The 26,157-nt window shown below is 41.7% G+C and overlaps 2 protein-coding genes across 3 annotated transcripts in view; both read right to left on the bottom strand.

Annotated features, from left to right (window-relative positions):
- alcama (activated leukocyte cell adhesion molecule a) overlaps positions 1–9,558 on the bottom strand; it is a 68,935-nt gene extending 59,377 nt beyond the window's left edge. For both annotated transcript variants that reach the window (XM_071924850.2, XM_071924849.2), the window contains exon 1: positions 9,325–9,558. In XM_071924850.2, the coding sequence (XP_071780951.2) occupies positions 9,325–9,382 (58 nt within the window). In that variant the 5' untranslated portion in view covers positions 9,383–9,558. The remainder of the gene's footprint in view (positions 1–9,324) is intronic.
- Positions 9,559–21,400: 11,842 nt separating this feature from the next.
- Positions 21,401–26,027, bottom strand: LOC139931379 (zona pellucida-like domain-containing protein 1). Its single transcript, XM_071924868.1, has 10 exons — positions 25,970–26,027; positions 25,370–25,587; positions 25,088–25,272; positions 24,410–24,482; positions 23,604–23,701; positions 23,298–23,378; positions 23,050–23,218; positions 22,874–22,973; positions 21,794–21,814; positions 21,401–21,525 (listed from the first exon to the last, which is right to left on the bottom strand). The coding sequence occupies exons 2-10, from the start codon at positions 25,475–25,477 to the stop codon at positions 21,401–21,403; spliced, it is 960 nt and encodes a 319-aa protein (XP_071780969.1). The 5' UTR covers positions 25,478–25,587; positions 25,970–26,027.
- Positions 26,028–26,157: the final 130 nt, after the last annotated feature.

Genomic DNA, 26,157 nt, shown 5'->3' with positions numbered 1-26,157 from the left:
TTTCCCCACAGCATCCCTTCCCATTTTCTGCACCCCAAGAAGTAAGAACCCCCCCGCACTTCACAAGCACAGAAGACGCCAGAAATGATTCATCACTTCCTCGGTGGCAAAGCCTAATTAAGAGAACATGAAATTGCATTGTAAGCCGTCGTTCAACCCTCGCCGACTTAATTTACGACATTCAAACAGCAACGGCGCCGTTATTTTGTTCCTCAACAAAGAATCCGAGTGCTGTGGCGTTGGATGGATGGGAGGTGGCGGACGCTTAAGCTGGTAGTGCTTTAACACAAACATGGTGATCTACAACTGTACAGCTTTCATCAAGCATTAGGGACCTAGGGGTGGGGGGTGGGGGGGGTGGGGGGCATGAGATGAATGCTTGCTTTGTGAAGGCACCGGGAGATACCAATTAAAAGTAGCAAACAATGTCAACATGACCCACTTTCCTGTCTCTTCTTGCGGCCGCGTTGTCAGCCACCAGTCTCTGACAGCGGGGCTGAAGTCACAAAAGTCGCAACACACACACGCACCACATCCCCTGGCCTGTACAGTATTAGGCCGACACGCAGTGCTGTGCCCTCTGCCCCCACCCCCCCCATCCCTCCACCCACCTCCTCCTCCACCCCAGGCATGCTAGGACTCTACCTACATATACACAGAGTAACACAATCCTTCGGCATGCGTGCGGGGGGGAATGCTTCTCTGTCATATCCAGCTGCTTTTAAGACAATCAGGACTGGGTCTGTGGGCTGACAGTGTGCTTGTGGCAGGAATGAAACATTGCGAAATAAAAGCTGGGGGAAGTCACAGAGCAGACGTCTTGCGGAGAAAAATCTAATTATCTTGCAGAGAGTGGCCATCTTTGTCTCTTTTTGAATGCCACAGTTGTTTTGACCAGGCTCAAAGGAAAAAGAATCAGATTGAGGGTGATAAAATATGCTCCCTGTGTATGAAGCCATTTTCCAGTGTATCTGCATCAAAGGTGTTAGAAGCGTCAGGTCGCAGAAAGAAAGAAGTAGTCGATAACTGATGTTCACCATTGAAGTATTCATAGTAGTAGCTCGAATACGGCGGTTTTTAGCACAGCAGAACCTAGCTGACCCGAACCTGTCGGGAATGGAGGCCCGTCAAACAAGTCAGACGCTGGGATCTCACATATCAGGCCGACTCCTGTTCATAAACATGCATGCTTGTGTGTTTAGTTTTCCAGAAAACCCAGCAGAGCCTGCCTTGTAATCAATAGGCTTCTCAGAGTATACACAAAGAAATTCCAACAATAGCGTCCAGTTGGTAGAAAGTATTTCTGCATTGCTGCTTATTGTCCCCATGCCATTGCACGGGCTATTTGTTCATTATTGTGCTGTTCAGTTCATTGGTCGGTTTGGATGCCTTAGATTTGGATAAATAAGGTTCTGCGGCACTGTGCTTTTCATTCACGGGCTTTGTTGGGCTATCATCCATCTTTCTTATGTTCATTGGATAAATAGCTAGTTAAATGGTCTATGACAGTAGGCCGGCCCGTTATATCCCCATAAATGCATGCAGGATGCCTATTCAGGAGAGTAATTGGGTGCTTTAGGGATCAATGCTAATCCCGGGACCTGCATTGCTTCACAAACTCATAGAAGCAGAGCCTGAATGCCGCACTATTCTGAGCAATATCTCCATTATGTTCGCAGCTTCCCGGTTAATTTTACCCATGAGGTGGGGAATACGGGCTCAATAGCCAGCTGTAGTCAGAGGCATATAAAATCTCCAGGGAGGGCGACGCTGTTGAATGGCTTTTCTCCAGACCCCCTTCAACTCAGCAGCAATAGAGCCTTTTTTCCCTTCTCCCATTCCTTTTAGGGGGGCACTCTTAGCGGCCTTCCGGCTAATTGACATCTAAGGCCGCAATAATGACCGCTGGTTTGCAGTTTAGGAGTCCAAGCCCAGTTAAGATTTCTTTTATGGCTATTGATTTTTTTGTGTTTTGAGTGAGTCCTAACAGGATCCCAGGAGGTTTTCCACCGTTCAGCTCAAACAGAGGGCTAGCCGACGCTGCAGTCTAGAATTAAGGAGGAAGTTTAGTCGTAAAAATGTCTCTGCTAGGGGTGGAGATGGTTTTTTTTTTCAAAGCATCAGCTCACGGCAGCTCACAAAAGTCACGGCTCATTTCGCACCTCAGTGTCGGGGTTCAAAGTTCTGTCGATTTTCGGTATAGAAAGGGAAAAGTGTCAGAGCTAACACGGCCCATGAGTGGTCTATGAAATAACTAACTACTGCATGAATAAACAGAAATTCATCACATTGATATGTTTGTCCATCCCCAAGGGCGGTACGCCGAACAGATCAGTGTCTTCACATATTCTGTTCCACCCCTATTCTCTATTGGTTAGCTAATGTATTCAGTAGCTACAAAGTCAGCAGCGCATTGTGAATACATTTATTCTCTCTTTTTATTTAAAGCTTATCTAACAGAGCTTCTCAGTGGCCTTCTCTGCTGTGTGGCTAGGGCTTGTGGGTAGGAATAACCTCTTATCTACATAAATAATAGTCTTTCTGTGCACAGCATACTCATTCCAAATTTAAATCAGCCATTCAGGATCCTAATCACACACACACACACACACACTACCACCAACCCCCAAAAGTGAGGGAAAAAAATCTCTTTTTGAAACACCCCAGTCATTCATGAGCTCTTCTTTAACCGCCAATTAAAAACTATTATAATCTCGATGATAAACCCCTAATTTTAATTTCCCTGTACGTAGGGGAGTGTGGTTCCAGAGGACTTCAGGAAATAGATTTCCCCAAAGTCATTCAGCCAAGTCCAATAGCAGGTCCCATCTCTGTTAAGAGCTGAGACAGGGTGGGAGTCCAGGGGATTTCTTCACTGGATGACCAACACCTTGGGCAAAAAAAAGCTCCCAAAAAACCCAGATGCTTCTTCAACTGTCACACGGTCATGGCAATTTAGAGTAAAAGCTTTTCATGGCCTGGGGCTTAGCTACCAACACCACCTCCTGCACCATCACCAACTTTCTAGGGTTATTTTTTTTACCTGTAAATGGACATTTACTGACTAAAATGTCATGGCTCCCCCCCCCCCATCACCCAGCTTTCCTGTCAGTCTCCATTATACACTGTCTAATTAAATTCCTTAATGACTTCATATTTCCTCGGTAAACACTTTTTTTTTTTTACAGGTCTTCCTGACAGGGAAAAACAATTTACCAAAAGACACAAACGGCTCCTCCTGTCCTCCTGAACACTTCTTCCATCAATGAATAACGTATGTCAATCTCAAAATAATGTGTGAATAACAAAAAAACATTACCGGTACAAAAAAAAAAGCCTCTCGTTTAAATTCACAAGACACTGCTTGAGTGCTGTTTTGCCCGTCAACAATTGAGTCGATAAATCAGAATGCAGAGGCATTATAACACGAGTTATTTAACTGCTTTCATTCGCCGCTGCCTCACTCCGTCAGCATTTCCCCACGGAGTTTCTTCTTGGCAAGGTGGACTTCGTCGAATTTTAATTTTCCTGCACATTAAACAAAGCTGCGGCTCCCCCGCCGAGACTTGAGCAAACACGGCGTTTAACTTCCCGCTTTGATACGGTCACGCTTCCCTGGACCTGTCAAATGACTTTTACCATGACATCATTACTACACAGAAATAGCCTGACATTTTTCAACCGCAGGAGCAGAAGTGCAGCGCTACTGGTGAATCATACACTCGAGTTGGTGTTGAGGGCGTGTGTGTGTGTGTGTGTGTGTGGACATGGATTTACCCATGACCTCATTCGGGTTATAGTTTCACTTCACACGGTGCAGCTTCCTCCTTCAGTCACTGTTGCTGCTCGTTGTTGGACACTTCAGTGAGTAGCCTATGGGACATTTTGTCTGGGGAGGGTTGAGTTGTTGAAAACTACAGTGGGAAAAGCCCATGGCACAGACCAGCATAACAAGGTAGCCCAACGCGAGGCCCCAGCATTAGACACACTTCTCAACTTAGATGACTGTGTCTGGGGAAAGTTGATCCGCTCAGAGCAGAAATCATGTTTTCTCGACGGTCAGTTTCTGTTTTTTTTCTTCTTTGTGCATTCCCCTTTCATATTGCACCGTGGGTTGTCAGGTTATCGCTGTTAAAGCTGTACCAGGCAAGATTTATATTTGTAAAAATACACCCGTTTTATCAGCCTAGACAACAAAGTTTTGCCGCAATAGAGAAGCACGTCCTTGAGATACTGTAGATCTGCCTTATTCAACCAAAATGAAATTCTGGTGTGACGAATCAAAACTCCAAACTGTCTCCTAAACAGCAGTGAGTGAGTGAATCCAGAGAAAGCTGGACTCACCAACTTTAGATCTTTTGCCTCTCTTGTCCCTTTGGTTTCCTTTGGTATAAAGCATCACAGACCGGCCGGGTTGGTAAACATGAGCGAGCTGTGTGCGGTTTACTGATGTCACCTTATAGGATTTCTGGGTATTGAAGTTCACATTTTTCAAACAGCTCCCTCTCACTGCCATTTGGAGCTGCCAGCGTTCAAAGTTGCCTGTGTAAGTTTTACGCAAACCGTTTTATGTAACCTGTGATGATATAAAAACGGACAACAGAAAGGCTTTCTAAAAACAGGGAAATCAATTGAAAGCTGTGTAAAAGGTTACAGCGTATGATATAGCTGTATACCTAAGAGACAGGGGAGTATAGTTTATTGTCATTACACAAGTCAGACGATCTCATTTAACACACTTATTTGTGTTTCCATTTCGCAGAGTGAACCTGATGAAGTTGTGTGCGAATTGCTAAACACCTCGCTCGCTGATGTATTTCTGCACTTGTGAGCAGATGGATTATTAAAGAAGTCGGCATTTCAGCCGCCTTGTGTGCTTTGGGGATCTTTATTTATTAGACAGCATGTTTGTATTTACATGCGAATGAGGAGAAAAACATTGAATTAATTAAATGGATCCACATTTTCCCTGTCAAGGCTGCCGACTGAACTGTTAATCCTGCTCAGCTGAGAAAATCAGGCCCTCTGGGGAGGAAACTGTAGCACTGAATCACTGATGTATTACCACTACTGTAGCCAACTGTAGCCATAACCACTACAATGCCATATTACCACCAACATTTATTTCTGTTTCCACTGATCGGGTGATATCATCATGACACCTCAAGCTGCCTCAGCTGCTTTTTTAGATACCATCGCTGTTGGGCGGGGGGTGGATCTCATATCTCCAAAATGTCAACTTTCAAGGGCCTAAGAAAAACAGCCTTGTTTTTAGCTTGACCACCATGCATTTTTGGAGTTTATCCAATGGCTTTTGAATTGATTTCATCAGACCAAGGGCGATAGAATCAGCTCAACCCATAGAGGAACCTTGTAACCCTTCAGCTGAAGCCAACACACGAAAAAAAAATCACCCACAATCGGAGTTACGGGGTTTTCACGTGACAACAGCGAATTATGGGATGTTGATGTGAGTGACGTCCCAGTGCAGCGGGGGGTTCTTTCTGAATAGGAGATCAAACTAAAGCCAACTGACAGATAGATTTAGGTGGGGCTTCAAACGGACTGCGACCTTTCAGAAATCGGGCAACTGGGGTTGTCGGTTGAAGATAGTTGAAGGTTGAAGCTGCCCCCCCCCGCCTTTGAGGTCAGATAACCCCCCCACCCCCACCCCTGACGACCCCCGCTAAGGTATTTTCCCTCCAGAAAAAGAGAGGCTGTTTTACATGTCGGGGCAGATGGAGATTGTATTTCAAGCCCGTCCGTCCCCCAAGCTAAAGCAATTTAAAGTGCAACTGCATACCACACCCATTATCTTGTCTGGCTGCCCCCCGATTATCAGCAGAATTAGCCTGTTAGGGGCTTTTTTTTGTTTTGTTTTTAAGAGGATGGGTAGTTTTTGGGTAACTTCACCTATGTGGATATGATTCACAACCTGGAGAATTTGGTTCTTTGGTCCATTTCAAAGCACATGTGCGGAATATAATTATACCCCAACTGCAATGAATTATAATCCCTGCTCAGATAGGATCAAAGCTCGAGACCAAAGAAGCAGGTACTTTAATGGGGGCCGAGTCCTCCGAGTGAACTGCTGTGATTTGAGGGGGAAGAAAAGAAATGTTAAAATTAAAATGGCTCTTCTCTAATAAAAGAGTCATCGATGGCTATTCATGTCATGGGGTGAATTAAGTGTTTATTTGGCCAGTGGCAATTGTAAATCACTTTACTAATTGGTTGTTAATAGCTGTCTGATAGGTTGAGTGATGCCAGTTTTTCAACTTTGATTAGTTAGATGAGCGCCATTCTCTTTGCTGCAGTGCCAGGATCTAGGCCAAGAGAAATTAATGTAAAACTTCAAAGTTAAATTTTATTCAAAGTTAACTTTTATGCACTTCCCTCTCCTTTGTCCTTTTGTTGCACAAAGACTTGAGGTTTTGCCCATGATCCCATCGACACAGAACAGCATTACAACTACAAATTTGGTTTGAATAAAGTTTTTAATATTGTTAGTATTACTTTATTGGACATGAGGCATTGATTGCCTCCGTCTGTGCATGCTGGCAATGCTGGCTGTCTCACACTGTACTTGTAACAGTGTGAGACAGCAATAATGTGTGTGACTATCTTTTATATTGCAAATAGCTCCATGGTCCATACTAGACTATGTAACATAAAGTCTGCAAAGAAGATTTTTTTTGGCATGCCTTGGGACCCTCGTGAGCTATTTATGGGACATTATTTATGTAACCTATTTATATCCAAAAGCACAAATCTAGAGCATTCCAAGCATTTCAAAGTGGATTAAGAGCTAAACAAATCCCACCTATGCTTGAACACTTTCTGAATTGTTTTTTTATTTCACCTTTATTTATTCAGGGGGAGTTTCACTGAGAGCAATGCTCTCTTTTTCAGGAACGCCCTGATCACATTCACACCTGGAAGCTGACCAGTACAACCACAGTCTGATCTGCTGCCACTGAGCAGCTCCACTGGAGCGGTTGGGGTTAAGGGCCTTGCTCAAGGGCACCTCAGTGGTGGTAATGAGGGAGGGGCAAGCGCTGCTTTTCACTTTCCCCACCAAGATTTATCCTGCCGGTCCGGGGGATTGAACCGACGATCTTCCGATCACAAGCTCGCTTCTCTAACCTTTAAGCCACCACTGCCCCCCAATTATGTTAATTTCATGTTTGCAGGTATTAAGACACTAATGTGAAACCCCTCTCTCTTAAAATGCCGTTCTCTGCCGCTAATAATGAATTTTCCAAATACTGTTTACCAGTCACCTATCCACTTTTTTTTTCCACAGCCAACACTTCAGTGTATCACTTCACATCAGCCTGTGCTGGCAGCCTACCACTCTTAAAGTCACCCTGGAAAGTCTCCCGTGGCTTCAAACTTCTAAGTCTGAAACTGCCTTTGAAAGTTGTCCTCCTTTGATGTGAGGAATGCCACAGATCAAGCTGGAAACTGACTTCAGCCGCTATCTACAGTGCGGTATCTGTCATTAGGCTGAGGATAAATATGGATTTCATCGCTGAACGAAAACGCAACCCAAAAAAAAGAAAGAAGAAAAAACAACGCACGTTCCCTCCTCCCGTGGGGTCAGCGATCCCAGCAGCACCAGATAACATCAAGTGATGGAGAGGGAGCCCCCCCCCCAGGCTGTGTGAATGGTGGACCGCCCCTCCACCCCCCACACACACTCCCCACCACACACACACACACACCCCCACCCACAGCCCAGACAGCCTGCCCGCCCTCCAGCCGCTCTGACAAAGAGCAGCTCTGTGAACAGAGCAGCGAGAGAGATGGCCGAAGACACAGCCACCCGGAGATAAGAGCGCTGGAAAATGGGAGGCGCTGCTGCACCCCAGCACCCCCCCACACACACACACACACACACACACACACTCCCCCACCTGCCCTCACTCCCCCAAAAGAAAAGATCTATTCTGAGTTATCCTGTGTGTGTGTAAGTGACACAAGATGTCGTGGGTGCGAGCGCTGGTGATGGTTAAGTGAAGAGTCTGCAGTCTTTCAAGGCCCGGCTCTTGATTTTACTGCCAGATTAGCCGTCCATTATCAGCTCTACATTATTGGGGGTTAAAACAGTGGTTCCCAAGCTGGGCGTCCCTTGAGGGGGTTTCCAGGGTGTCACGCCCCAGCAAAATGAGGTATAGTTTAATTTCATTACAATGTATAAGGATGAATACTTCATTCCCCCCCACCTACAACAGCGCCATTCCTCTCAAATGGGGGTCTAAAGTGTTTTCATTTAGCGGCCCTTGGCATGAAAAAAGTTTGGCAGCCCCTGACTTGGATGACAGAAGTCATTGAACGTGTACGACAATGTTATTCCTGACTTCCATTGAAAACACACCCACTAATACAACACGCACCACACACAGACACACTTACATATACAAACAAAGGTGAGGATTACAGTCAAACTGCAACAGCCGCATCCCTAATTACCTACAAATGATCTGAGAGGAGCGACCACATCTTCACCCCGGGGGCATGCAATTGCATTCCTGCTCCATAGAAATGGGAGGGAGGGGAGGGGAGGGGGGGCAGTGGGCTTTATTTGGGCAAGGAGTTGGCTTCATTAAAAGTAATAGCCAGGCATGGAGTGGAGGGTAAACCCATCTAAACTCAAGTTTACCCTCCTTTTTATTTGCAGAAATGAGTTTAGCCTCCTTTGTGGGCTGACAGAAACCTTTATGGCATGAGTTCATAGGCTATATATCACAGTAAGTACTATCAAACTGAATGTATATGAACATAGAGACTTTCAAAGGGGGGAAAAGCAGAAATGTATGCTTTTCTTAAAATAGAACTGCTTTTTGTTGCTGTAGGTGGTTGGCTGCCTTATGATGAGCACTGGATGTCACAGAGCTTGCCCGCCTTTCTATTCAACGCCATCATTTTCCATTCAGTTTTACCACAAGAAACCAAAAGGCAGCAGGTTACACATGCACCTACATTGCGCATTAGCTTTCGCAACTGAGTAGAGTGCGGTTTTTCCACGGAGTATTTTCCTCATTTACTTCGCTCTTTCATTTCGAGCTATAGAGCAGACTATACACGTGAATGTGACTCTATATCCGATATAATACAGAGTCACGAAACAAGAGCAGTAACTTCAGGTGTGAGTTGCTCCCATAATGCGTTAAAAAAACAAAAAACTCAGCCTACAGGTAAGATTACCCGGCTACTAGCAAAAAAAACATGTAGAATACATTTTCTAAGCCGCACGAGCCCATTCAATTAGACTACAACAATTATGAAAGCTATTCCTATTACATTATTAACACGGCTTACCTTGGAGAAGCGTCCCGGCGCTCATGAGAGCCAGCAACAGGAAAGCAGGCGAATCCATCCTCAAGGCAAAGTATCAAGGTTTTCTGGATACCTGTGGTAGGCTTCAGGAACCGAGGAGTTGAAGTCGGTCTAAACTGTCGGAGTACGGCCGGTGGAAATGTCGCTTAGGTTTTGAAGAGGTGAGGAAAGTCCGAAAGATTCCCAAGCTCGTATCTCGGTGTGGGAGCGCAGGTGAAAAACGCAGAGAGCCGCCGCACACAGAAGAGGAACCTCGTCGCCAAAGGGTTTTTCTTTTTTGCTGTTTAGACTGCTGCCTTTAAGTGCCGTCGGAAATATGGACTTTCCAACTTGAGCTGCACGCGGACCGTTCGCAACAAAGCGGTAGCTAGAAGTGGGGAAGGTGGCGATTTTTCTGTCATACCCGAGTTGCCCAGATGTGACGTTTCGGGGGCGGAGAGCATTGAAGGATTCTCACTAACTGGTAAAGGTGATGTGTAATACAGTAACTTTTGCCGGCAGGGGTGTCAATGACCATGAGGTATTGGAAAGTCCCAGTGTCATTTGCCTTGTTTATACTGTATATACTGTATATCATCTCGAACAGGCCATCTGGTTATTCCCCGGGTCTTCACGAAAATTGGCGAAACTGCTTTTAGTTTTTATGCTCCAAGCCGCTGGAACATCCTACCCAATCATGTTAGGTGTGCTCCAACGCTATCGTCTTTTAAAACTAAACTGAAAACATTCCTTTTTAGCTGCGCTTTTCAGTAGTCTGGTTTGCTGGTCTTAACTATTATTTTATTTTATTTTATTCTTTATTTTATTCTTACTTTTTAAATGTTTTTTAACTCACGTGTCTGATTATTTTTACTGGTCAATTGCTGGTCTTATTATTTTATTTTATCTTATTTTATTCTATTCTTACTTTTTAATGGTTTTAATTCACATGTCTTATTATTTTTACTAGTTAATTATTTTATTTTATTCCTACTTTCTTAATGGTTTTTAACTCACATGTATTATTTATGTGTTTATTTTAATTGACTGACAGGATACTATCATTTGGTCAATGTAATACATTATTAGACATATAGGTCACCAAACTATCATCTTAAAGGGGGCATTGGTCCTGAATGCTCCCTGATGTGAATAGCCTATGTTTTTCCAAATAGATTCCTCGTGTTTTCTCTTTTCATCTTTGCTCTCCATTAGAATGATAAAAAAAACTACAAGATCAAATTTAAGGGTCCATTTTGTTATTATTTCCGACAGGTGGCACCTGGACCAGCTAGGCTACAAGTCCTCTGAAGTGCAACGTAATTGTTTACGAGGAGCACTTGAGGGCAGCATTAACTCCGCCTTTTCGCCCCACCTTCAACTCAGCATCGTTTTCAAAAAAAGCCACATGTATTATTGAAAAATAAACATCCCCTAGACTACAAATCATCTCCGCTAAAACGGTGTGGGTAAAATGCCCCAGTGTTGACGTTTGAATGAGTCCTGAAAGGTTTGTGCCAACTTGTGCGCAACTTGCTACCCTAACGAAAAATCTCTTTATATTCCTATAATATCACTATAGAGACTTCATTTAGCTGTGAGTAGTAGGCTATCCTCTCATAAAGTCAAGCAAAGGTGTATGTAGCCTAATATAAATGTGTATTGCTGATAGTCCCATAAATCAAAAGGCTTTTGACTATACTTTGGTAATAAACACGATTTGGTGATTGAAAGGCAACAAAACGGTGCTTGAGCAAGAAGCTCTACAAATATCACACACAGGCACACAGACACACACACACACTATGCTTTCCTATAGGAATATTATAGTGATACCATTGAAGATAGAGATACCATAAAGTATGATAAGGTCACTATAAACTCACTATCGAGTATCACAGATCATTAATTGTTTGTCTGGTTGTCTACTGGTGATAGTAGGTATATTCTCTAAAGGAATATTATAGGAATATTATAGGGCTTTTTTTTTTTTTGGTAAGGGCAATAGGTCACACTCCCATAGTCTTAGTTTTCACAAGCCTGGGGGTGTTAACGTCTGAAAACGTGTTTATCCTGTGGTTATCTCTTAAATCAACTCCCTCCCCCACCACACACACACACACACACACACACACACACATAGAGACAGACACGCACGCACAAAGTCACATTTCGCAGGGCTGCTTTTCAATTATGGTGGCACCCACCCCAATTACAGAAATGAAAGGCTTACTTCACTGACAAACAAAGCTGATTTATTGCGCACATAATCTGACACTTATTCCAAAAACTGGAACTAGTCTTGCAAAATTGAATCGGGAGTTACAGAGCTTGAAATGAATACTTTAACACGTCATGGAGTACTAAATACAGCAAAGTGAAATTATGTAAATTAACAAAAACCCTAAAAAGCAAAACTAAAATCATGATCTAGGTCTACTGCTGGTAAAATTAAGTTTTCAACATGGTAATTTGTTTTGCTTACTCAGGGATTCAAATTAAGACTGGGAATTAAAACCAAATATCCAATCAAGTAATACTCTTGGGGAAGAAAGTCATCATGGTGCCTCCTGGTGGCTGGGTTTAAAGCTCAGTGGACTCTCCATTGGGATTTGGAGAATAATTCAATCTCCACATGCTTGATTGTAATTACTTGGGAGCTGACACAAGATTGCATTGCAGGTTGTGTTGTATACATTTTCTATTCTTTTCAACAGTTCTGGTAAAGTTCATGCTGTTAATTATGTATTAATTATTTGTCTAAGGGAAAAATGAATGGGGATTGTCTCAGAAATGAACACAAACAGCAAAAATCTGTCTAAAAAATCTGTTACACCCCAGGCTAACATTGCTGGAGACAAAACATAGTTGAAATGCTTTTCCAGAGATACAGAGCAGCAGTCCTGGAGCTGGTAGGGAGTCAGTGTCTTGCTCAAGGACACTTCAGCAGGGTGGGGGTTTGCTGACAGGCGGTTTGAACCGGTTTGGATGAAGAATGGCCTTTGAAACCACCTTTTAACCTCTCTGTTGCTGTAGTAACCTGCATAGGAATGAATCACTGGGTAAATTTGCAAGCAAAATCTATGAAAAGAACCTCAGCTGGCCCACAGTGGTGACAAGAGTAGTTGGCTGATAAGATTCAGAGTTGTCATGTAGTGAATACTCTAAGGAATGTGGTAAAACAGTTATGCTTTTTTTTTTTTTTTTTTTGGTGTGATAAAAAAACAAAAGAAGCACAGTCACTAGTGTCTTTGAGGCGTCCATATCTGTGGTATTTAAACCCCAAACCCCAGGTACTTTCGACGTACACGGGGACTACCGAGGTGCACGTGAAGGCAGCATGAGTCACTGGAAACTTTCTGGTAGACTGCAGCTGGTGAAAACGAAAGTAAAACCTTACATTCTACAATTTGATCCGACTGCAGACCTGACACTTTGTTAGGTAGATGTGTCAAACTGTCAAACACTCAGATAGACAGTTGACATGTGTGCAGTGCAGAGACTGTCTGGCATATCGCTGCTGTAGGTAAGGACAAGTGATTAACCCACAAACCACGACAGGCCGTGATATATTTTTGTTTAGTCATTACAAACTGTTCCAGTTTAGCTGAATTAGAGTAGTTTAGCCTACATTTGTAACTTAAGAGGGTTTCATATACCTACTGTGATTTAATTTGTATTCATCTGCCTATAACCTGTAGGTATTCATCTGCCAAATACTTATATACTAGAGCGCAATGCGTAACACAACAACTCTTTATTCAACTGGAAAATAAACCATACAGTTTCCGAGGCAGGTAAACACAATAAAAGGTAAACACAGCGTAATTTGTCAGCTTCACAGACAAAGCAGGTGGCGCGTTTGAAACTAGCCTTAAACTAGTGATGTGCTCATGAGTGAAGAAAACTCAAAGGAATACACCAAGTTGTTCCGAGGTTGTGCTGTTGGTCAGTTTACCCGTGAAGTGATGAGAACATAGACACTAAAATCATCCATGTGTCCCCGGTATATCGACTCTGCTGCTCTAACACTTTAGCATACAATAGAGATAGTAGACCACTAGCATTATCTCAAAAGTGAGATGACATGGCCTACTGCTTTGAACTAGTAGGGACTACTTTCCCTGTATCACTGCGCACAGTGGATGAACATGTGGTTGCTCACCTGAAATAGAGTGCACAGGCAACAAAAACATAAGCTGCTGTTCCATGTCAAGCTCCATCTAGCATCGGGGAAAGCGGACTACAATAGCATTCAAATTATGAAGATTTTCATAGCGTTGCATTGAGTAGTTGTTATAGTTAATATTGTTCATATGTAGTTATAGTTCCCTTGTTATCATTAGTTGTTAGTCAGTTCTGGTCCTTGGTGTGTTTTCCAGTTGTTGCTAGCTACAGGTTAGTAGTCCCCTTTCCCAAACGATTAGCATTTGGCTAGCAACAAACAATATGAAAAGCCTAATTGAAGGACGAAAATTCAAAGCTGATGTTAGTTAATGTATTTTATTTCATGGAGCAAAATGGTTCCATGGTTGGTGCAACTCAACAGCTCTCCTTGTGGAATATTCAGCAATGTTATGAAAACAGGAAATCCAAATAGACTAGCCTACTGTAGATTTTCCATAATTAACTGCAGTGCTAGTTTTTATTGTAGAAATAACAGATCATGTACAAACAATGAGCAAGGGATATGAAATAGTAGTAGAATACCAACAGGAGAGGTGGGGGTGTAAATGATTATTAAGAGGGAGAAAAAACATTGTTACAGCAAATTAACATTTGGAGAAATATGTATTGACTTTATAGCCTCGGGGTGTTTTGAGTGTTTGAGAGTTTCGACTAATAATTTAAATATTTAGCAATTAAAGTTGGGCTTTGTCAGAGTGCACTTTCTTTAGTGGAAATGGAATTTACCAAAAAATAAGATCACATTGGTAAGAAGTGTCATTTTTTCTAATTTCTGACACTTGTGAATATATATATATATATAGAATATATAATATAAATACATAATATAATGTCCACAGAAAGGATGACATCTGGAAAAATGTCCCCATTTGAAAAGTTAGAAATGTCAACCTTGAAAGTCTTTGTATATGAGGACTCTCAAAAAAGATGAATTCATGTTTCATCACTCGTCTTGGTAGCAGTAGATTCTGGATGTACATTGGGGTTGGTACAAGGCTAAGATACATTTGACTGGATTGTCCTTGTGAATGAAGGAGATCTCAATTACTTTGCTAGACGATAAAAACAGTTCGTGAATTGTCCAAGTTATGGACCAGCAAATGTTAGTAAAAAAGTTTTCCAGTAAAAGATATGAGCTGGAGTGGCAATTAGATCCCGCAGAAGAATAGACCTTATTTTCTGATTATTAGTTGCACTGCTGAAGCTAGTGGCTGGAGAGAGACCACCCTTCAACTGGGGTTTTGCTCAAGTGTCCTTGAGAAAAACACAGAATCCCTTATACCAGCTCCAGGGCTGCTGCTCTGAATCTGACCCTGACCTCTGACCTCTCTGTGGAGGAGGGGCAAGAGAACAGAGAATTTCTCCTTCGGGGATTAAAAAGTACCACATTCTTCACATCATTATTACCATGAAGGATGAGCGGTGACGTCTCGGAAAGGAAGGGTTAGTGCAGTTAACTAAGAACTCTGTTAACAGGTGGGCGATGGCAATAAAAACATTCTTTGGACTGGGCCGTAGGCACGGCACCATATGTTGCCGTGGGGTTTAACAAAGTGTACATGCCTGGACACCCAGCATTGTTAAATTTAATTCTTGGGTAGTGTATTCTAAAACTCTTCCACACTAATTACTGAATTGCTACAGGCAAATAAAAATTTTAAAAAAATACACCATTGCTGACTTGCTATTCATTTCCTTAAAGACATTAAGGTAATTAGCAAAAGAAAAACACTGTTACCGGACAAAATGGCAATGTGATTCTGAATACAAATCAACATTTGGCACAATAGGAAATAAGCAACAGACATTCAATGCCATATACCCCCCGAAATATATAAGAAAAATCTATATCCACATATTGACGTACAGTATAGTGCAAGTCCACATCTTATTGGCCTTGTACAGCATGCTGCCCCAGCTGATACACTGCTCAAACTGACATATTGCATGTAATGACATGCTGGCTTAATGGCATATTGCACATGAACACATAGGGAAAGTTGTTATGTTCACTTACCAGCCACTACCTAACCTAAAGTGCTTTGACTATTGTCCAAATAGGCAGGGAAGGGTTTTCACATGTGATATGTCAAATAAAACCACATGATGCACACTTTTCACGTTTTTGTGTAAGGATATAAGTGCTGGGTAAGGAAATAAGAGCTAGGAAGAAAAAGCAAGAAGTTACATAAAGAAGTAAAATAAGTGTAAGATAGCCTACTTTGGCGTAAGTAATGTCAACATGGACTGATAAGCAGGATGTCAGATTATTGATTATCATACTGTATACTAGAGATTCTCAATGTTTTCATGTCACAGACACCAAAAAGACAGATATAAGCCCATGGATCCCTGTTTGATAAGATTAAGTCCCAGGAAACCCCATATAGGAGGATTATTGTTGCTGTTGATTTAGTATTGAATAATGTATAACTGTCTGCACTGTATGTGAGAGTGAAATAGTTGGAATAGTCATTCGTATACATCTTCTAATTGGGGTTATTTCAAGTGAATTAAGTGAAATTAAACTATTCCCCATTTTGCTGGGGACCCCCCTGAAACCCCCTTCAAGGGCCCCTGGGGGACCCCGGACCCCACTTTGAGAACCACTGCACTATATACTGTAGCTTAGAGTACATTCCATTGAAATTGAAAGTCACAGAGTGAGATTTTCATTTCAAACTTAAAGTCCCCCTTAAGAGTGTTTTCATTAAAAGCCTCAATTTCTCATTTGCAACACACAATGGGGATATCTCAATGAATATATGTGTATATAATGAATATAAAGTATAAGAGGCAGAGGCTGACACAGTAGTTAGGGGATAGAAAATGACTAAGGTTTTTCCCTGAGTGCAAAAGAATGATTAGAGTGCCTTCTACTGGCTGCCTTGGGAAATCACTGATTTGCACAACACAGTCTTAAAGTAGTGGAAGCTGGTGAGATACATGGTGCTTTCCAATGTGAGTTGCTGCAACTCATGTAAAAAAAAATGGTCCAGGAAGCGAGACATTTAACAGAAACACAGAAACCCCACAAGAAAACTGTGCTGACGTGAAAATACTTCCATCTTTTTTGTTCAAATACAATGGAAGGCTGAGGTTTCTTTGCTATTGTGCTTATTTGAGGGTGTGTCGCTTGGATTAATGAAAAGTGAAATTAATTAACGTTCATTCAACCCACTTCCCTCACCACAAGTCCCAAAATGAATGCGGCAATTACAAACCCATGTCATTTTCACATGTTTATTTATCTTGTAAAGCTTTGTAATTACTTTGTAACAGTAGTAACAGTACTAATATTAGTAGTGGTACTACCACTAATAGTAGTAGTAGAAGTAGTGGTACTAGTAGTACTAGAAGCAGTAGTAGTAGTAGTAGTAGAAGTTGCAGTAGTACTAGTAGTAGTGGTAGTAATAGTAGCAGTAGTAGTAGTACTAGTAGTAGCAATAGTTCCAATACTAGAAATATTAGCAGTATATTATTAGTATATATGCTATATTAGTAATATAGCTAGTGGTAGTACTGTAGTAGTTGCACTAGTAGGGCCAGTAGCAGTAATAGTAGTGACAATAGCAGAAGTGCTAGTAGTAGTAGTAGTATTAGCAGTAGTAGTAGTATTAGTAAAAGTATTAGTATTATTTTCCCTCATTTCAGCTGTCTTATGAAACAACAAACTGGTGATCCTTTTGCGTGTGCGTGTGTGTGTGTGTGTGCGTACGTGCGTGCGTATGTGTGTGTGTGTGTGTGTGTGTGTGTGTGTGTGATGCGCTCTGCTTTGAAGTCTCACTACTGCCCACTCCTGCTCGCTGGCAGGTTCAAAGTCTCTCCATGATTCCCATCTCATCCTGTCCCATACAACACCTTCTCTCTATCCCTCTCTCTCTCTCTCTCCCTCTCTCTCTCTCTCTCTCTCCCTCTCTCTCTCTCTCTTCCAGTAACTGAGCGACTTGCTGATGGAGTTTCCCTTTGAATCCACGCCGCACTTTTCAGCAGAACTGAAAAGGAAATTCCATCCTATTATTTTGAGGCCGAGTCAAACAAGGCTTGTCATGCAGATGAAAGTCAATGGTGAGCACAGTGTAAGTACGAACACCCACTTGGCTAAAGTTACCAATCCAGCTTCAAAACAGTGATTCAGGACATAACTGGCAGGGATGGAAAGTCACTGGGTACTTTTTTTAAATTACAGCACACATTTAATGTACTTGCACTTGACAACATGATACTGTTACTCCACCAGGTTGCCAGTACACACAGTATCTTACAGTGCATTTCTCTTCCCTACTTTTATCTAATACTGTATAGGGATTGGCTTCAAGACATGTAATCAGCTCAGAAAATTCGTATTACTTTGTCCCAGTTAATCCAGGCAAACATGACCGGATCCCCAGCCATTTACCCCAAACTGAAAAGGTGAAACGCATCATTTTGCATTGAAATATGAATACACTAATGTAATTTTGCTTGATTTACTACCTACAATGGAGTCTGGAGGGTTGAATGCATGATCTTCGCCACAACAGGGATTCATCATTTATCGACTAAAGGCCTGTTGCTGTAACCTAATATCCCCTCGGCTCTGCTGTCACTGTTTTGACAACCAGAAGAAAGGCTTTGATAAACTATACCGTTCATAATATATGCCCATGAGATGATGTTAGGGAAAATTTGCTCCTTGACTTTACAATCCAATCAATCCAAGATCGATTTTATGAGGCACTTGCTCTAATATGTGATCGCCGCTTTAAATCAAAACTACTATGTTTGGGAGACAGTTTGTATTTTGCTCTCAAGTTTTTGACACCAGAATTAATTTGGGCAAATAGGTTGAATTTATAGCGTCTAAATTAGTGGGGATGGGACGCTCTTCTCTATTGCAACCCCACTTAGTGATTAGGCTGTTAAGATGTGTATTTTACATAAAAATCTTGCTTAGTGCAGCTGTGAGTCCAAATTTGATCTTGTAGTTTTAACAAAAATTGCCCTAAATCTGTTTGGAAGCCGTAGCATTCATGGCCAATGTTCCCTTTAAGCTGATAGTATTGATGACTAATTTATCACATTGGCCAAGTAATAATATATCTTGTCATGACTCCAGTTGTTTTAGATGCAGGGACTTCACCATAGTGTCTAGTGAATTGACACACGTGGCTTTGCTATCCCTTAAAAAGACAGAATTGCTCATCCTCATCAGCATGAATGTGCTGATAATCCTGGCTCCCCCCTGTTTCCTCTGACGCAGTCCTGATTTACTATAGCAAGAGGAGGTAATTAAAGTCGACCGCTGCCCTTCCCTGACTCCAGGAGGAGGAGTGGTGATACCTTTCATATTGGCTTTTCCCTCCTCCTTTGTTTGCCCGGCCATTTTGTCCTCCCACTTTTGACACATTGGCATCCAATTTCCAGTTTGGGTTTTGATTCATTGTGTGTGATGTACATATTTTTGTGTATATTAACGCGTGAGCCCTCGCAAAGGTCGAGTTAAAGAACAGGTTGTATAGAAAGTGACACAGACTCTGGTTTCAGTGACATGCGAACCCCCATTGTGTCCACAGACGTGCTGTAAAACTAGATGCTACAAGTATGCCTTAAATAGATGGCGTCGAGGACAAACAGGAGAGGAGGGTGTAGCAGCAGCTGGAGACTGGATACAGGTCCTGGGTCAGTGACACATGTAACATCATCCAGGGTTCCTACTGTTTTTATATCGTTTTTCAGCATATTTCCTGGACATAATTGATCAATTTTGGGGGAAAATGGTGATATAGTGGCATACATGCTGCACATATCTGCACTGTCAGGCAAAAACCTCGTCTTTCCATGATGTCAACTTCTCAGGAACTGACATAAATAGCCTTGCCAGCCAAGCATTTGCAGAATTTTCTCAACCCATAAAAGGCTATGCAGCTCTTCAGTTGAAGTGATGCAGTGTAAGATACGTACTGTGAGTACATTTCATGGTCGTCAAACAGGCCGTAGTATTTAGGGAGATACTGTGAAAGTATGAAGACACGGCAACACATGGAGCTTTAGCGAAGGTTCAGTCTGGAAGACTATCTTTTGCATGCTTAGGCTGTAGTTTTACTTCTCATACCATCCTGCCATTCACATCTCTCACGCATGCTCACTCATTATTTCCTTGCTGTCATTTCCCGGCCGTCAATTGAGATATCAGCTGTTCGCATCAGCTGGTCACATCCAATAGCACAGCGACACACCTCCATTGTTAGCCTATCATCTTGCTGCTGTCTTTTTAAATATGTTTCTCTGTCTCCGCTTTAGTCCATTCATGCTGCTGTTATGCGCACCCCTCCACCTCCCCGTCACCGCCCAGTCTTCGCAGATTCATCAGCTTCATCAGCTTCATCAGCTTCATCAGCTTCTTCACTCATCAGCCTCACCAGCCTATCAGTCTCAGCAGAGTCATCAGCCACCACCACCACCAGTGTCTGGACTCCATGGGGGGATTTATCTTGCTGCTGCTCAGGGCTGGTGCCCCTCGATTACAAAATCTCCCTGTAGAGTCTAAGCGCCAAAGACTTTCTTGTCAAGACTTAATTTTCACTATATCATCTGTTATAATAAACAATTATCTTTACTTCATTCACTTGTCTCTCCTGACTGAAATTACTTTTAATGTTTCACCTCCATATGCATGTTACATTACAGGATGTCTGCACATTTTATCAAGTCTAATTGAAGACTTTTAAAGACCTTTTTCATGCCAGGTAGAATGAAACAGAAGAACAGTAAATTTAGGATATAAAATGCCTTGTTTAACTATATTTAAGACCTTTAAGGCCTTGAATTTCGATAATGTGATTTAATACATTTGAAGACTTTTCAAGGAGCTGCAGAAACTCTGTATTAATTTGGCTATGACCAGGCTCGATTATGAGGTTAAAGAGATATGGAACACACACACACACACACACACACACACACACACTGTTTGGGACTTACATGCAGAAATTAGATTGTAAGATTGAAATATGAAAGCCAAAATACGCTTTTTGAGAAGCTGACAGAACAGGTTTTAACCAGCTTAACTTTTTATTCTCTATTTTGTGCATACCCACTATACTTGCCTTACTTTGTAATTTACTGTCAATCATTAAAAAAAAAAAAAAAAAATGGTCAAGATGGTAGGTTGTGAGAGTGAATATGGTGGTTGATTTTAAAAAGTGGAAGTCCAATTATGTGCTGATAAATAAGAACTGTCCATACAGGTTATTTCATATTGATCTTCAGATATCAAACATTTATTAATATAAAGCAAAAACCTAATAAATAATGAAAACAACATCTTGAACAGTAACTTCACTCTCAAAACTCTCCACGTTCTACCACGTATCAAACGTTTTGTTTGTTTGCATCATTTGTCCAACAAACACAGACGCACATTGATTCAATTTAGCTTGGCTTTGTCATAAAAATCAATGGAACACTTTGTTGCCTTACCATTTTGTACATTCTTCTCTGCTGTTAAAACATCACCAAAGGGGCTAAATCATTCTGGTTACCCTACCTACATACTAGTAGTTCCCTGTTCCCTTCTGCTCTTTGCTTTTCAAAGGCCAAAGCGCACAAATGCGTAACACTTAAGCTTTTCCTTCTATATTGCATTTGTACTAAAACAAGCAAAGCATCTCTTCGTGTAAACATCTAAAAATAACTTTTTCTCTCCACTCTGCATTTCAAATCAGCCTATGAAGACTAGCAGAACTAACATCACAAGAAATATAAGCCACAAAACCACATTTCTGAACATGCTACATGTAAAAAGGACGATGACGAGAGCAATATGACGCTGAGCTTAGTCCTTGCCCTACACCAAATCTCCCACAATTCAGCTTGTGCAGGCAGAGTGGTGAATAGGTGCCGCGTCCCTTTAACAGTGTCTGAACTTCCTGTAGAAGACGGCCGCCATAGCTAGAACCACGATGACGGCGAGGGTGAGGACGCCCACGGCTACGCCAAGGCCCAGGCTGGAGTCAGACTTGCTGCTGGACACATCTGCTCACAAGACAACCAGGGACAACAAGAGTGTTAGAGCTCAGTGTATCACCTGACCTCTCCTCACATCATGATATACAGTCTTACTGGCACTTCTGTCCTTGAGGCAGTCAGTAATTGGATAGGTGAAAGTCCCAAGTTATTCATTTCACTGTCATACAGACAGTACATAGACTGAACATTTGTAGCTTTACAAACCTCTCGGAATACAAATGAGTCATTATTTAGGCAACTGATACAAAACATGAAGCAATGAAGGGAATCCTACCTTCCTCTTTAGATGCCAAATCTGAAAGAAAGAAAGAAAGAAAGACAGAAAGAAAATCAATATGTATTTGCACTGATCAAATAGTCTAAGCTGTGTATAAGAAAAAATATGTCAAAGATTTGCCTCCTGGTCTTCTACGCAATCAAACTGGATTCAATTTGAGAGTCCAAGGTCGACAAACAGACAAGAACATACATGTGATGTAGCTGTAGCTACAAGTACAGCATATACTGCAAATTGGTATCTGCCAGGTAAATGGCAGAGGTCATTACAGGAGCCATTAGTTTCTATCCCAGTTCCTCTCCTGAAAACAACTTATGAATAAATCATTATGAATACGGCATTGCACCATTATGGTTGTTAAAAGTTTCATATTTACCCCGGGTCATAAGTGTCATGACTCATCTAATACAAGTGCTGAATTTCTTACTGACGTTCCTCTTACTATGCCATTATTCATAAACTGAACATATTATGTGGAATGAGGTAAAGTGGCTTATAACAACGTCATAACTGTATCAAATCACATCCATGCTTTATGATGCATTTTGACATTTTCTGATGCAATTATGATGGATTACAATCAGTGATGTAGTTGTAAATAAAAAGGTGGATAAACTACCACCTCCAGTTGGCGATCATTATAAGCCATCACAACCACTAGTAGAGACATTAATCAAGTATATTTTCAGAAAAGCATTAATTTATGCTTTTTTTCACCTCAAACGACCAAAACCACATGTGACTTATATCAGTTCAATACTACTTACTATGATATGTAATATAAATTTACCTCATAAAGATTTGTGTCAGTCTAAAAACGTGGGTAAAGTGAGTTTAGGCAGGTTTACCCTCCACTACATCCCTGCTTATAATACCTTATGACCAAAATAAATAGGCTATATAGCTCCATGGTAAATATAGAACTTATAAGAGCCTCATAACGGTGCCATACCATATTCATAAAGCATTATTATACATTTTAACATTTTCTGATGTTATTGCGATTAATTTATGATGTTCTTATGATGTGCTTATAACAGCATTTAAAGCAAAGTGTTACCTAAATATCATGCTTACCATTCTCAGTTTTGGTGACAATGGGACTCCTTAAGGAGAGGGTGGTGGAATCTGTCACTGTTTCATCATCAACATCCCTTCTCCTCCTGTTGTTACATTGCTGTAGATGGAGAGAAAGAGTGTAACTAGTAATGATATTGCTGAATTTCATTGCCCTTTGTTGACTCTTTACTGACCTTAAAGCCACTGCAGGTGCTGATCTCGCAGAGTCTGGTGATACAGTGCAGGTAGTAGGTGGACACCGTCTCGTTCTGCTGCTCGATGAACCTGAAGGCCGGGAAGGAGAAGCGGGCGTTCTGACTGTCCCCGTTCTCGTGCATGGTGGTCATCTGGTCCCTGGAGCACCTGTCGGACGTAAAGAAGAAAGAGCGTCAGTCGAGGTTGGACTTTGACCGTTTCGTCAGAATGAGATTTGAGGACTTACGAAACAAACAGGTTGAAGTAAGTGGAGTTGGTGGGATGAGGAGAGGTGGAGGCGTAGCATCGGTCCAGGAGGACGTGGTACCTGTTGGGGGAAGAGCGACGGGGGTCAAAGTCGTGACAGTGGAGGTTTTAGGTGATGAAGCACTTATTTTTCTTGTACTAAGACTTCAAATTCCATCTACTACAGTTTGTTTTGTTGCCCTCTTGGAGGCACCAATGTGCAAAGTTGCCTAGTGCAGCTTTAAGAACTGCCACAAATGACTCAAGAGAAGAGTCAGTGGTTGGAGAGATACATGGATGGTCTTACTGATCAGTCAAGTTGGTTGCCTTGACCTGGACATAGACATTGGTCCTCAGCTCTATGCCCAGTTGCGGTATGATCAGAGGGGTGGTGTAGTTGAAATCCTGTCAACAGAACATTGTAGTTGACCAGCTGCAACCCCTGGTTAACACTCACACTGCACACAGATCACCTTAGGAGGCTTCCTTTCCCTTGTTGGCTCTATGATGTGGTGTATTGCTATGTGCACAGATTTCCACTGGGTTGAATTGGACTGAATCGAATTAAACTGAACTGAACTGAATTTAATTGACAAATTGAATTGAATTGAACTGAAATGAATTGCAGTTGAACTGAGTTGAATTGAATTGAACACAACTGAACTGAACTGAATTGAATTGAATTGAATTGAATTGAATTGAATTGAATTGAATTGAATTGAATTGAACTGAATTGAATTGAATTGAACTGAGTTGAGTTGAGTTGAACTGAACTGAACTGAACTGAACTGAACTGAACTGAATTGAATTGAATTGAATATAAGTGAATTGAATTGGTCTTAAGTATCTAATGCATGATTGATGATTGATTAACCGGAATAAATTTCAAACTTGCTAGCTATATATTTCACAATATCAGAATTGCTTAAATGCAACTCAGCTAATGGGTGCCTCTAACAAAAGGCCTTTTTTTTTTAGAAGAGGTGGACAAGTTATATAGTTATAATAAATTACTGTAGGTAGAGTCTATTAAATGGACTATTGTCGCAGAGCAGTGACCTCACTGACCTCACAGCTACCATTGCAACATAAAACTTTGCTGTCTTGACTTACACTGTAGAGTTCCATGCTCAAAGTGCTGATGAAGCTTCCATTGTTGTCCCTCACTGCAATGGAGGATGATGACCTATATGGGACAAGGGTTGGTGTCAGGAAGAGGGAGGAGATACATGGATAACACATGTCTGTCTAATAATTGGGGGATGCCCCATTGCGCTAAAATGCGGAGTGGCACAGAGTCTTCTGGTACTTTACTGGACCACCATTCTCTGATCTAGATATAGCTGGGGCGCTAAGTCTGATGATGTATTGAGACAGAAGTCCTAGCAAATGCATCTACTTGGTTCTCCACACTGGACAGTGATTTCAACTAGAATGGGAAGAATAAGCTAGATTTACGACTAGAAATACTGAGAATAGTTGACATTATGATCAGGACAGATGTATTTCACCAAAGGCAAGTAATCTATATAGGATTAGAACTCAAAAAAACATGTCATAGGGTATGGTTTCACTCAGGGGTTTGTTTTAGAAAAGTCTGCCAGTTTTTGCAAATTTACAGTGACTGTATACATTCAAAATGTACAAATTCTACAGAAAACGGTCACAGAATCTGTCAAATGTCCCATGTAATAACACACTCTATGTCCAGGTACATAAATATCTTAAACAGTCATTGCGATTCAGCTGTAATTGGAGGGATACAAGATGAGGTGTCAGGAGAGGTCTTACACATCCATGCGGGTGTTGTTGATGAGGTACTCCAGAGGGTAAGCACAGGAGAAGAAATATTTGAGCTCGGCGTTATAGGTGACTGTCCCTGTGCTTGGATCATGGGAGCGCACTACACCACTGACATTGACCGTCTGGATGTTGGAGAAGTCAGCGAAGATCCCTGTGCCAGCTGCACTGGTGGTCTGGAGGCAACATTTACGGTTACATCAAGAACAGAAAGATAGATGATGCTTTCAGAAATTCCTAAAGCATCTTACTTCTCCTTAAAGCTCTACTGACCCTGAAGTTGCTGCCGCAGGCGTTGGTCGAGTTCAGGGGGAAGCTGAACCTGACAACGGGTGGGGTCACGGTCTCGTCCAAGGCTCCCTTACATGGGTCATCGTACATATTGTTGAGGATGAGCAGAGACTCGTTGTAGCCGGTGTAGATGACGGGGCAGACAAGGATAGCCAGGTCAATTGAGGAGGTGCCACAATCAACTGAGATGTCAGTGTATTCTAAGAAAGGGAAAAGTAAGGAACTTTTCTTTCCGTTGTTGCTTGAAAACATATTCATTCATAAGCTAATGTAATGTTTGGAAGGATTAAAATGGCTATTTTAAATGTGCACATCCAATTTTCCTGCTTTGCATATTATTGTCAACAGCTGTGTGGCAAAATTGCATTCCTTCAGAGTTCCCAAATGAGCTATGAGTGTTTGGGGTGAAAGTACTAGAAATTTAGTGCAGTGAAAGTACTAGTAATTTAGTGTAGCTGTATGGAATTAATCTCACAATTGTGCTTCACCTTCACTGAGAATAAAGACATGAAGTCCTCTTTAGGACCTGCAATGCATGGAAAGTTGAGAGATAAGATACCAAAACAGAACAAATAGGAATACCTGGACGTCGAAAGCCAGCTCCACAGTCATTTAATGTCAGCTGACAACTTTTGGCAACCATGGACGCCAAGAAGAAAAAGCTGAGAAGGTTCATTTTTGCCTTCCTTGTTGTGAACATATCTGTGAAAGCAAAAAAAAAGCTCAATCACATCTCAGGTGCTCTAGAAGAAGTTAAAGTGAGCTTCAGG

This window comes from Centroberyx gerrardi, chromosome 11, assembly GCF_048128805.1.
Source record: "Centroberyx gerrardi isolate f3 chromosome 11, fCenGer3.hap1.cur.20231027, whole genome shotgun sequence".
Taxonomy (NCBI): Eukaryota; Metazoa; Chordata; class Actinopteri; order Beryciformes; family Berycidae; genus Centroberyx; species Centroberyx gerrardi.
Note: the sequence above shows the minus strand (reverse complement) of the source record. Positions and strands in the feature narration are given on the sequence as shown.

What these genes read in the sequence shown, in the direction of transcription:
- LOC139931379 (XM_071924868.1), bottom strand. Translation starts at nt 25,477, where the DNA reads ATGTACGATGACCCATGTAAGGGAGCCTTGGACGAGACCGTGACCCCA. An exon ending in CCTGCGGCAGCAACTTCAGG is followed by an intron (nt 25,273 to 25,369) that starts GTCAGTAGAGCT and finishes TGTTGCCTCCAG; the next exon opens with ACCACCAGTGCAGCTGGCAC. An exon ending in TGTCACCAAAACTGAGAATG is followed by an intron (nt 21,815 to 22,873) that starts GTAAGCATGATA and finishes TCTTTCTTTCAG; the next exon opens with ATTTGGCATCTAAAGAGGAA.